Here is a 12,843-nt window from a genome sequence, read left to right as displayed (position 1 = left end):
TCTGAAAAACTGTGACGAACCATTTTATACATTTATGTATAAAATACTTGTTTTTCACATTGTTGAAAACTTTGATTCCACACTTTTGAACAGGGAATCCAAACCTTTCGCTGCTATTGTAGATACTGAGAGAGAAGAACAACAAAGTGAGTGTTAGTTTTTTTCTTCATTTATTGTTTATGAAATACAAAGTGTATAAAAACAGGTGCTCAAAATGACACTGGACACCTTTGGAAAGCACACAAACAAACACCAGCAACATTCATTTTAAGCTAGTTGTGTTATTGGATATCCTTTTTGACTGCGTTTAATGTGAAATGAGGGGCTGAGTGAGTGAAGGAAAATGCTTTAAACCTTTTCAGTCTGTTTTTTGTGATAAAGAAACAGAAGCGTCTGGAACGGAAATAAGGCGAACTAACAATTTTCATTCCTCTGTGCAGTAATAAGTGACAGAAATACCAATCAGACTGTTTATGTAGTTATACATTGACCTTCAGACGTCATAGAACGTGTTCAGAATAAATTAAAGTCACAATAAAAGGGCTATAAAATGACGTCAGCTGTGCGTTCGGCCTTGTTCACCTCTGTGGGTTTTGGCTCTAGGCCCGCGGTGGTGTGTGGGAAGGGACGTGTGGTGGGGTGTGTGGGAGGGCCAGCGTATGCTGGATGCCCCAAACTTCCAGACTCTGGATCCTGAATTTGCCCCGACACAACACTGGACTCTCAAACGTAGCGCAGCCTTCAGACTGACCGACAGAGAGGTCAGCAAACAGAGAGAGAGCATGACCCCCATCACCACCTGAAAGAGAGAGAGAGAGAGAGAGAGCGAGAGAGACAGAGAGAGAGAGAGAGACAGAGAGAGAGAGAGAGAGAGAGAGAGAGAGTGAGACAGAGAGAGAGAGAGAGAGAGAGAGAGAGAGACAGAGAGAGACAGAGAGAGAGACAGAGAGAGAGAGAGAGAGAGAGACAGAGAGAGACAGAGAGAGAGACAGAGAGAGAGAGAGAGAGAGAGAGAGACAGAGAGAGAGAGAGACAGAGAGAGACAGAGAGAGAGAGAGAGAGAGTGAGACAGAGAGAGAGAGAGAGAGTGAGACAGAGAGAGAGAGAGAGAGACAGAGAGAGACAGAGAGAGAGACAGAGAGAGAGAGAGTGAGACAGAGAGAGAGAGAGAGAGAGAGAGAGAGAGACAGAGAGAGACAGAGAGAGAGACAGAGAGAGAGACAGAGAGAGAGAGAGAGACAGAGAGAGAGAGAGAGAGAGAGAGAGAGAGACAGAGAGAGAGAGAGAGAGAGAGAGAGACAGAGAGAGAGAGAGAGAGACAGAGAGAGAGAGAGACAGAGAGAGACACAGAGAGAGAGAGAGAGAGAGAGAGAGAGAGACAGAGAGAGAGAGAGAGAGAGAGAGAGAGACAGAGAGAGAGAGAGAGACAGAGAGAGAGAGAGAGAGAGAGAGAGAGAGAGAGAGAGAGAGAGCAGCAGAACTTGTTTTACCCAGTGTTTACACCCTTTCATTTCTTGTGAAAAGAGCCAATGGCTGTTGTTTTATTCAATAATAACTAGACACTAAAAGATATTTTAGATGTTTTATGAAATCATCGTTATTTCACTTAAAACTCTATTTGACTTAGAAACATCTGAATGAACCAGCTCACCGATAAAAAGCATCTCATCACCTCCAGCCATGAACCTGGCTTTGGGCAGGTGAGGCTCAGGTGAGAATGGGACGGACAGGTACTTTGGATCCCAATTGGACCCAGCAGGGTGGGAGGAGCTGCAGGAGGATGAAGGTGAGGTTCCTGCCATCCCAGAGATATGAAGCACGGTTCTCTGATAGCGCTCCATCCCCGGCCTCAGCTGAAATATTATAGAAATAAATATGACGTAAGATTGATTCACTATTCAATAGATTGAAATATCTAGCTGTGAAATTCCATTTGATTACGATTCTTTAATGATTGAATAAAGCCATGAAATCTGCATGAAATCTCAAATCTTATATATAAAATGCATTTCTGTGTATTTTTCTGTTTATTGTAATTTGCTGTCAAATCCACTCAGTATCTGTATTTAGTGAGATTTGGCTATGGGTTTTCCAATATGAGTGCCTGAGGGAGTCAGTTTGTTTATTAGTTCATTCTCAAGGCTGTACAGATTTATCCATTATCATCAAATCATTTACAGCTCATTTATTTTCCAAAGCACCTTCATTTTTACAGCTTCATACAAACTGACTGAACCTTGTAAGAAAGTAGTTTTATCGTAGAATCATTTTATTCACACATCTTTATGAAAAAAAGTTTGGTGACCCAAAACTTTAGAGCACTAGTGTAGATGTATGGTAAAGTAGTTGTACAGGAATATTCTCCTCTTTTTATTACATTTACATTTATGGCATTTGGCTGACGCTCTCATCCAGAGCGACTTATAATTTGATCATTTTACACAGGTGGGCAAAGGTGGTGTTAGGAGTCTTGCCCAAGGACTCTTATTGGTTTAGTGTAGGGAGCTTGTCCAGGTGGGGATTGAACCCCAGTCTACAGCATAGAAGGCAGAGGTGTTACCCACTACACTATCCCAACCACCATTATGCAGTCGATGTCAAGCTGGAGGTTTTATTACGTACGGTGAAAACGAAGCACTCCTCAGTGCCGAAGAACTGGAGCTTCTCTCCATCGTGGTCCCTCAGAGTCCAGTCTGAAGATAAGAAAGCTCCACAGACCTTAAACAGAGATCATAGTCACAGATTTCACATTCAAAGTCTCATCTTAGACTTGAGGCTTTGTCTTTCATTCACCTGTCGTCCACCTACAGCGTCTCCTGAGAGGAGCTCGGTGAGAAAGACTGCAATGATGAGACGGAGGCAAATCTGAATACAGGCTGGGGACCGTGAGGATCAAACACAGACTAGCCAACTACACTCTTAAAATGATGGTTCTTCAAGGGTTGTTTAGCAAAGACGATGGTTCTATGTAACACTATAAGACTCTCTGCATGCTTAAAGTGTTCTTTGCATGGTGAAATCATTCTTCTGATTGACTGGATGAGAATGTGCTGCGGGGTTTTTTGAAAAGGGGTTTATATAGCATCAAAAATGGGTTCTTCCATTGTTAATTATGTTGAGCTAAGAACCCCTTTTGGTGCTATATAGAATCATTTACAGCACATTCTCCATCAATCTGAAGAAAAGAGAACCTTTTTATCATGCAAAGAGAACCTTCTGGAAGATTTAAGACTGCAAGACTGTCTCACTCTTTGATGTCCACTCCTAAAAAGGTGATTCTTCAAGGGTTCTTCAGTAAAGAGAATGGTTCAGTTTAGTACCATGAACACTCAAAGAACCCTTTGGATGATAAAATGGTTCTCTGCATGGTGAAATGGAGAATGTGTTGGTTCTGTGTAGCCCCAAAAGGGTTCTGCTGATGTGACGATGTCGAGCTCGTAACAAGCGCAACTCTTTTTGGTGCTCTGTAGAACTAAATCCAACACATTCTCCATCAATCTGAAGAACCATTTCGCGACCCAGAGAAGCATTTAAGCATGAAAATGGTATTTTGAGTGCTCATCATTCTATATAGAACCATTTTCTCTATTAAAGAACAACTGAAGAACCATTTTTAAGGGTGTAGAACATAAACATCGCTAATGTTTCAAAACATACTTATTACTCTGGTTCCTTCAGGCCGTTTATGGAAACTAAGCTTCAAAAACAGCCCGTTTTGAACGTAGTGCTTTGTGATGTCACAACAAAACACTTACATATATCTGCCTACTCAGTTATCAGCAGTTTTGCCCAGCCCACTCACACAGTGCTTATGTGGAGTGGAGTCCAGACTGCTTTTCGAATGAGGCATGGCCAATCAGAACAGAGCTCATTTACATATATCTCAGTCTTAAAGTAACCAAAACAACCTGTTTAATTATAAGAGATGAAGAAAGGTTGGAAAATGAAACGGATTCTGTTTGTTTTTTGGGATTTAAAACTACACAAATGTGGACCTATAAGGGGGAAAAAAGAAAATGCAAGAAAAATGTAACATATAGGCCCTTTAATAACAACGATTCCTAATGCAGATCTTGGGGAATATCAAGATATCTGTTCTATTTCTGCTTCCAACATTCCAGAGTCAAAAAATCAAGGGCCATACCTGGCTTAGGTGAGCTAGAAGCTGGAACAGAGACAAAATGTTGGACTTCCCTGATTCACAGAACCTCTCATTTGTAATCAGTACAAAGCGAAAGTGATGCTTGCCTCCTCATCCACTGTTTTCAGCAGCAGCACTGTCGGCTCATGACCCTCCACCCGAGAATAAAACCTGTAGACAAAACACACACTGAGCGAGGCAGGCTTCTTCGGCACTCTTACAGCGGAACCGATATTTCAAAATTCCTGCATTGCTAAACAGTTAAGATGTGAACAGAGTCGTTTAGAGTGGTTTGGTGTGAAATGCTGTTCTAGAGAAACTTAATGAGTCAGAATTGTTCACAGTGGTGGTGGTGATAGGAACCAGACGTCCACCTCTCACAGAAAGTTATTACACAAAATGGTTATGAATTCACTGCCTGATGCCCGAGACACTGTTTTATGATAGTTTTGAAAAGATTTTAAAGTCCATTCATGGTGAAGGGATACATGCTGATGTAAAATAGTCCCCAAAGAAAACATTTTTTCAGATTTTCCACTTTTTTAGAAACTCAGAAGACACGTTCGCTAGTGGTTCACTGCTGGTTTTGGATAGTAAATAAAATGTCTGTATTTGTGTTGTAGTCATGGCGACCCCTGGTGCCTATACCCACCACTGTAAAGTAATCTGAGCCACTTCACATCAAACCACTCTGAATCCCTCTGTTTACATCTCACACACTGAGCTTTGGAGGAATTTCTCTATTTTTCATCTGCTGACTTTGAGCTGCTCTGGGTGAACAGGGTAAATATGAATGTTGGAGTAAGAGCTCGTACGAGGTCAGACTCCTGCTGTGGTCAGTGGTGCTGAAGAGTCGTGCGGGGCTGAAGAGAGCAAAGCGCTCTGGGATCCAGGCCCAAACCACCCGCATCTCCGTCTCGGACACAACGCTGGAGCAGAACCCCCCCAGCTCCACACTCTGGTACGAGCTGCCAAAAAAACAAATGCATAGTTTGACATATTGAATAAATGTTTGAAAAATAGTTTTATTTATTCAATATATCAGTTTTTTTTTGGTGAATATATTTTTTTGCATATATGTTTTTATGCACATTTTGATGTATGAAATAAATATTTTATAAATATTTTATTATTTAATGTGTCAAAATTCTATTTATGATTTTTGGCACATACATTTTATGCACAATTTGACTTACTGAATGAATATTTTATAAATAATTATACATTGAATATGTCATTTTTCATGAAAATATTTGGGTATGTATATTTTTATGTACATGTTGACATACTGATGATTTTTTAAATTATATTTTTATTTAATTGGCATATCACATTTTTATTTTGACACATTGAATAAATATTTAATGAACATTTTTTCCATGCCAAATGTTTCATTTTGAATATATTTTTATGCACATTTTGACATATTGAATACATACAGTATATTATAAATATTGTTTTATGTATGAATATATATTTTATGTGCATATTCACTTTGAATAAAAAAAGACCTGATGGAACCGGCAAATACTGAACCGCAAACGTTGAATAAGAGTTTGAATGCTCCACATGAGGTGAACGTGCTTTTGCCGATGTGACAAATTCTAATGGAAATATATTTGCTGATAAAATGCTGCAAATGTAGTAGCCACAAAACAAAACATGACACAAAGCAGTTTAGCAATACAGAAATTCCCACTTCATGAAAAAAGGTAAATATTCCACTTTTTTGAAAAGGGTTTGCCATAGTATAATATATCCCATTCGCTCCCCAGAACACAGAGTCCATACATGAATCCTAAGCTGCAAAACAGCCTGATTTGAATAAGCTGTTTTTGTGATGTCACAAACAGTATTAGATTTACACAGTATTAGATTAATCACTGTCAGACTGAAACCTCACATCTCGAAAACCTCCTGTCAAATAACATTAACTTTGAATGGAAGTCAGTATAGAGATATTTTATTCCATTTCTGTTGGCCTGTTTATAAAGGCATTTTTATACAATATATGAGGAGTGTTTCAGCCCAGGCTGTTTTTTTGACAGAGACACAATACACAGCCAATCAGAACTCAGAGCTTACTTGCATGTATGAGTCTTAAAGATAGTGACAAAAGCAGCCTGTTTAACTGTAAAGGCTGAAAATTGGTCATGTACAAATAAACTGTGTTTTTGGCACATAAAACCACAAGTAAGTGGAAAAATACATTTAAAACATCACCTTATCAAAGGAAAAAACAATGGCAATACTAGACGGTAAGCAGACAGAAGGTGCCTGCAGATCTTGAATCATTATATTTGGCAGGATGCTGTGTCTCTGTGCTCTTACGGTGTGAAAACAGCCATAAAATGAAACAAAGCAGTGAGAACATTCAAGACTTTAAGCATGCTCCAGATTTCTCAGAAGGGTTTTACGAGTGTGACATAGAGGGTTTTATTCTCTTGTGGAGAGTTTATAGAAACTCGGCATTATTTAACATGTTTTTTGCCTTGCAACACTTTAGTTATTCATTTCAATTTAACTAGACAGCTGAGAGGAAACCTGGCTACTGTCTTCCAACGTTCAGTAATGTGGCTACATCATCTGCTGTAGAAAGAGCTACCACTTAACTGTGCCAATGAGTCTGGATAATGATCAACACTGTTTCGTAACGACTGATGATGGTGTTGTTGTGTCTTCCAATGTGGTACACTCTATAAAAAGATGGTTCTTCAAGGGTTCTTTGGTAAAGGCAATGTTTCTATTTAGAACCTTTGTGAAAATGGTCTATAAAGCACCAAAAAGGTTCTTCTACACACTTGAAGATCGAGAAAGAGGGAAAGAAGAGACAGTTCTTCAAGAAAATGGTTCTTTATTGAACCATGAACAATCAAAGAACCATTTTAATGGGGAAATGTTTCTTCAGATTGATGCAGAATGTGTGTCTATGGTTTTATAGGACACCATAAGGGTTCTTCTACTGACACAAGCTTGACGTCATAACTATTGTGGAACCCTTTTTGGTGCTATATAGAACCTTTTTCATTAAGGCTCTATATACAACCATATACAACACATTCTCTGTCAGTCTGCAGAACCAGAGCCATTGTCTTTACTAAAGAACCCTTGAAGAACTATGTTGTTTAAGAGTGTTGTTATTGTATATAAGCTTGACATTAACAGTAGAAGAACCTTTTAGGTGCTACATAGAACCATTTCTGAAAGATTCTAACCATGTACAACACATTCTTCATCAATCTGAAGAACCATTTCACCATGCAAAGAACCATTTAAGCATGCAAATAATCCTTTGAGTGTTCATGGTTCTATATAGAACCATTGTTGTTGCTAAAGAACCCTTGAAGAACCATTTTTTAAAAAGAGTGTATCTAAACCTAACTTGATCCACCAGTTTTAGAAGCATGATAATAAACTGTACAGTGACTGCAAACCAAGTTGGATAAGGTTCCTCACCTCTGATTCTGGATCCCTCTTTGAATCAGTGCCTGCTTGTTGGCATTGTAGAGGAAGTTGAGCTCCCTACGAGTGGGCAGCTGGATGCTGAAGGCTCTCTGAAGAAGGGCCTCGATGCTGCTATGCCGAGACACATTTTGCACAAACCTTTTCATGTCCTGCCTGAAGTCGTCCACATGGGCCAACCGGGAGCTCACAGAGACCTTGTAGAGGCAGAGGAGTGCCAGTGCAACCCGGTACAGGACTTTGTATCCCTCAATCAGGTAGACGTCTAGCACTCTGATAGCATAGCTGAAGGGCAGATCGGCGAAGATCCACATGATCCAGTCGGAGTAGAACTCAAAAAGGCTCTGGTGGGAGCTGGCGATTAGCTTGCGGATGCCTCTGCAGTATTTGTTGGCCAGGTCCCCGAACGTCATGCAGGAAGCATGGGTGGTGAGGAAGGTCTGGTCGATGTAGCGCTTTTCTGGGTCTGTGTAGAACAACAGAGAACAGATGCTGTGGAAGCACTGGGCCTCATCTTCGCTGTAGTGAAGCAAGAGGGACACCAGAGCTGGCAAAATTGGGCAAAAAGTAATCTCAGGGAAGTTCTGGCTAATGCAAAGCAGGATCTTCTTTACCGAGTTCAGACCCGCTTTGTTCAGACAGTAGCGTGGAATCTCCCCATTTTCCATGAATTTTGGGAAAGGATGTGTGCTCGTCCTCTGTTCTTCAAACAGTTGTCCAGAAAGGTCCCGGTAGGTATCCGTGTCCATCGTGCTGGCCCGATGTTCAATGCAGTGGATGATGTGGTGGTAGGCTTTGGCCCGAAGTGTATGCGGCATGGTCCAGAATCCAGAGCGACCCAACTCTTTCAGTTTGGCATGGTCACTGGAGATGATTTCCTGGTAACGGATGGCAGACTCGGGGTCAATCTTCTCCCAGTCCACATACTGGCCATACTTCATCCCAGAGGAAGAGCTGATCTCCCAGCTGTCCGGCTCTGAGATGGTCAGCATTGGAACACTCTTCAGACTGCCTTTGCACCCTAGGACAGGAACAACCCTGCTAAATGAACTGTACTACTAATAATTTAGTTACAGCTTTGAACATTGCCATAATGTGTCTTGGTGAAATTGGTGCTTATGTAGATGGACAATACAGAATACTACTAGTATGCACATAAATACAATAAAAGTACAAATACACAGCCACATAGTCTCAATATCTGCCACATATACCAAAGGTTCCTAATCTTTTTAACTGTTTAACTCTGCAGTGCCCCCTAGTGGCCATTCCATGGGCAGTGAAATCAGCTTGGATATTTTTATTATTATAATCAAAAGATTAAAAGATTGTTTCTCTATAATTCTGTTATCTTATGAACTAGGAATCTGTTGTCATTCTTCGTGTGACATGTTGTCAAACAGCTAGTGAGCAATGAGGGATGAAAGGGGAAGGGTGAGAACCTCTTGCTGTAAAAGAAAAACAGTTCACGCCTCTTCACAAACACAGCAACTGCAACATTCTTCATATCAACATTCTTCATATTTTTAATACTATAGCAACCACCTAGCACTAACTTGGATGCTATAGCAACCACTAATCAACACTTGTGCAACCACCTAAAATACCACAGTAACTATTAAGGAACACCCTAGCAACTACCTGGGAATTGCTTAAGCTGCACAGTCACTATTTCTTCAGGAAATGCACTTTCTCTTATTATTCTGCTGGATCTTCTGCAAACTCATCCCACAGTTTCCAACTCCTGAATGTTGGTTCATATGTACATGTTTTATAAAAATATTTTTCCCTTTGGAATGAATCAAAAGGAAGGAAGCAAAAGTTTGTGCAATCAGCTTATATCACGATGTCCATTAGCAACACCCTACTGATCATGTGTGATATCATATCCATCACCAACAACTACCCTAGCAACCACCTCAGTTACCATAGCAACCATCTAGCAACACCTCATCAACCACTTGAGATACCATGGTAACCTCATAGCAACACAATAGCAACCACCTGGGATATCTTAGCAACTACCTAGCAGCACCCTAGCAACCATTGTTAAATTGCTTAATCCGCGCACTGCATTTTCTTTAGAAAAATTTTACAATTGTTTTTACAGTTTTTATAACTACCCCCCCCCCCATACATACATATGCCAGAAAAAAAAAATAGAAAAGTGATTGTGCAGTTTAAGCAATTGCTAGATGCTTGCTAGGGTGCTGCCAAATAATTACTATGGTGTTTTAGGTGGTTGCTAAGGAGATGCTAGGTGGTTGATATGGTGTTGCCAAACAATTACTATGGTGCTTTACATGGTTACAAACGTGCTGATAATTGGTTCCTATGGTATCCCAGATGGTTGCTATGCTGTTGCCAAACAGTTACTATGATATTTTAGGTGGTTGCAAAGGTGTTGATAATTGGTTGCTATCATATCACAGGTGGTTGCTAGGGCATTGCTAGTCAGTTGCTATGGTGTTATCATACAGTTACTATGTTAATTTAGGTAGTTACTATATAACGGTGCTGATCAGTGGTTGCTGTGATATCCGAAGTGGTTGGTAGGGTGTTGCTAGGTTGCCATCATATCCCAGGTGGTTTCTAAGGGTCCCCAGGATGTTGTTAATGGATGCATAAACTTTTGTACCTAATTCATTCCATTGGAAAAATAATTAATTTTTCCAATGGAATAATTTGATTGTATGAAAACTGCATGTTGGACTAAAATGCCGTAGACAAGCTCAACATTCCTCATCTGACCAAACTTTCTGCAGTTGGAATGGTGTCAATTTAGTGGACAAAAAATATATGTACCAAAAAGAAGAATAATATACCACCTAAAAAAGTAGTGTTGCTTATAGCATTGCATTGCATATTTACTAAATATAAGTCACTTAGGCTTCAACAGGGAAGCACTGAAAGCACAAGTTCTCACCTGCATGGTCTTTTTTGAGATGTTTGTGTTTGGTTGCTGTGGATCTTTTTGGTGGCAGTTTGGGGTGGATGATTTGTCCGTCATCTTTCTTCCCAGTGTCCGCCTGAAACAAGCCTTGCCTATCAGCACTGGACCTGCTGGCCTTGTCCTCACCGGTGTCATCAGGCTCTAACGTGTAGAAGGATCTGGACCGTGGTCTTCTGAAGTTTCTGTCTGTGTTGATCACTCCTGAATCCTCGGGAGCATAAAGTGAACAGGAGCGAAGCCTTCCACAGCTGGCAAGTGAAGGGGCATCTGCATCTTCAGTGGTCACTCTCTCTAAATCCCTTGGACCAAAACAGGCGAACTCAGCACTTGGAGAAACCTGAAGCATGGCTGTGGTTCGCCCACCTAGAGTTTAAAAGAATCTAGAAAATATCCAAAGAAATTAGAAGAGATTAAGCTTTAGAAGAAAGTTTATCGAGAGTTTAGAAGAATTCTTAAGAGTTCAGAACACTTGAAAAAATTTCAGAAGACTTTAGAAGAGTACTGAACAGTGTAGAAGAATTCAGAAAGGTTTCGAAGAACTTTGAGAAGCTTAAAAGAGTTTAGCAGCCTTTTACAAAGTTCTAAAGAGTTTAGAAGACTAAAGAAAACTTTGGAAGAGTTAGAAAGAGTACAGAAGAGTGCAGAAGAATGTATAAGAGTTCAGAATACATTAGAAAACTTTAGATGAGATCTGAAGAATTTAGAAGAGCTCTGAAGACTTTAGAAGCATTTAGAAGAGTTCTGAAGATCTTAAAAAAGGTTTGGAAGGTTTAGAAGACTTTTACAAAAATCTAATGAGTTTAGAAGACATTAGAAGAGTTGTAAAGAGTTCAGAAGACTTTAGAAAAGTACTGAAGAGTGTAGAAGAGTTTGAATCTCTTTAGAAGAGATTAAAGCTTTAGAAGAAAGTTTATCAAGCGTTTAGAAGAAATCTGAAGAGTTTGGAAGATTTGAAAAAGTTCAGAAGACTTTAGAAGAGTACTGAAGAGTGTAGAATTCAGAAAAGTTTAGAATTGTGAGGAGCTCAGAAAACATTAGAAGACATTTACAAAGTTCAAATGAGTTTAGAAGAGTTGTAAAGAGTTCTGAAGACTTTAGAAAGAGTACTAAAGACTACAGAATAATTTAGAAGAGTTCAGAAGAGAGTAGAAACTTTAGTAGAGATCTGAAGAATTTAGAAAGGTTCTGAAGTGTTTAAAAGATGTTGAACATTTTCAGAAGGTTAAAAAGACTTTAGAAGAGTTATAAAGAGTTCAGAAAAAATTAGAAGACTTTGTTTTAAAAAACTTACAAGAGCGAAGAAAAGTTCTGAAGAGCTCTGAAGGCATTAGAAAGTATCACCTGGGCTGCTAGTGTCTGGTTTGAACCAGAGTTTTACACCGCCTATATGAAACTACAGTGGTCAGATGATTTATGCAGATGACTTGCATAACAGGTTGTATTGCCTCCTGGAAAATTCCAGTCTTTCCTATTAACCACCAAAGATTGTTACCTGTGTTTATGGTCGAAACACAAAGAGTGACTTGCCTACTGCACTTGTGCAGGGAAAATCACCACCTAAGAGAATATACAGTGCTTTGTAACAGACATATGTCTGAAAATATGAATATGAAAGATACTTTCATATCTACAGTATTAATTAAGTACAATCCTACCAACTGTTTCATTATACACTGAAACAAATATCCTTATATCATATAAGCATATCAAGTTACTTGTAGGTTATACTTTTCATGATCATGCACAAAATTTAAACCCTGAACACTGCACTCTTTAAAAATGGTTCTTCAGGGGTTCTAATGTAAAAACAGTTGTTCTGTATAGAACCACAAACACTCAAAGAACCATCTGCATGCTCAAGGGTTCTTTGCATTGTGAAATGATTATTCAGATTGATGAAGGGTGTGTAGTATATGGTTCTATATAGATCTTTTCTTCTAAACGTTCTAAATGCTAATGTCGCCTCACAGCGAGGAAGGCCTGGGTTCGATTCCCCGGCCGGGCGACCAGGTCCCAGTTTGCGACCAGTTTGCATGTTCTCCCTGTGTCTGTGTGGGTTTCCTCCGGGTTCTCCAATTTCCTCCCACAGCCCAAAGACATGCAGTCAGGCCAATTGGACATGCTAAATTGCCCCTAGGTGTGAGTGTGTGAGTGACTGTCTGTGTCTGCCCTGTGATGGACTGGTGACCTGTCCAGGGTGTATCCTGCCTTCTGCCCGATGACCGCTGGGATAGGCTCCAGCACCCCCCGCGACCCTGGCGGCTTGGAAATGAATGAAACGAAATGT

General features: G+C 40.0%; 1 protein-coding gene across 1 annotated transcript; it reads right to left on the bottom strand.

Annotated features, from left to right (window-relative positions):
- Positions 1 to 151: 151 nt before the first annotated feature.
- Positions 152 to 12,057, bottom strand: LOC108441869 (TBC1 domain family member 24-like). The gene is made up of 8 exons (XM_017721619.2): positions 11,848 to 12,057; positions 10,530 to 10,936; positions 7,598 to 8,624; positions 4,957 to 5,109; positions 4,249 to 4,312; positions 2,623 to 2,718; positions 1,652 to 1,853; positions 152 to 799 (listed from the first exon to the last, which is right to left on the bottom strand). Exons 2-8 carry the CDS (start codon positions 10,900 to 10,902, stop codon positions 600 to 602), a joined length of 2,115 nt encoding a protein of 704 aa, XP_017577108.1. The 5' UTR covers positions 10,903 to 10,936; positions 11,848 to 12,057; the 3' UTR covers positions 152 to 599.
- Positions 12,058 to 12,843: the final 786 nt, after the last annotated feature.

This window comes from Pygocentrus nattereri, chromosome 30 (assembly GCF_015220715.1).
Source record: "Pygocentrus nattereri isolate fPygNat1 chromosome 30, fPygNat1.pri, whole genome shotgun sequence".
NCBI classification, from domain to species: Eukaryota; Metazoa; Chordata; class Actinopteri; order Characiformes; family Serrasalmidae; genus Pygocentrus; species Pygocentrus nattereri.
The sequence above is the reverse complement of the archived record's forward strand: the minus strand, read 5'-3'. Positions and strand labels throughout refer to the sequence as shown.

Coding starts and splice junctions, on each gene's coding strand:
- LOC108441869 (XM_017721619.2), bottom strand. CDS start 10,902: ATGCTTCAGGTTTCTCCAAGTGCTGAGTTCGCCTGTTTTGGTCCAAGG. Junction 2,719..4,248: donor TGAAAACAGTGGATGAGGAG/GCAAGCATCACT, acceptor TCTCTGTTTAAG/GTCTGTGGAGCTTTCTTATC. Junction 800..1,651: donor TGATGAGATGCTTTTTATCG/GTGAGCTGGTTC, acceptor TCTCTCTTTCAG/GTGGTGATGGGGGTCATGCT.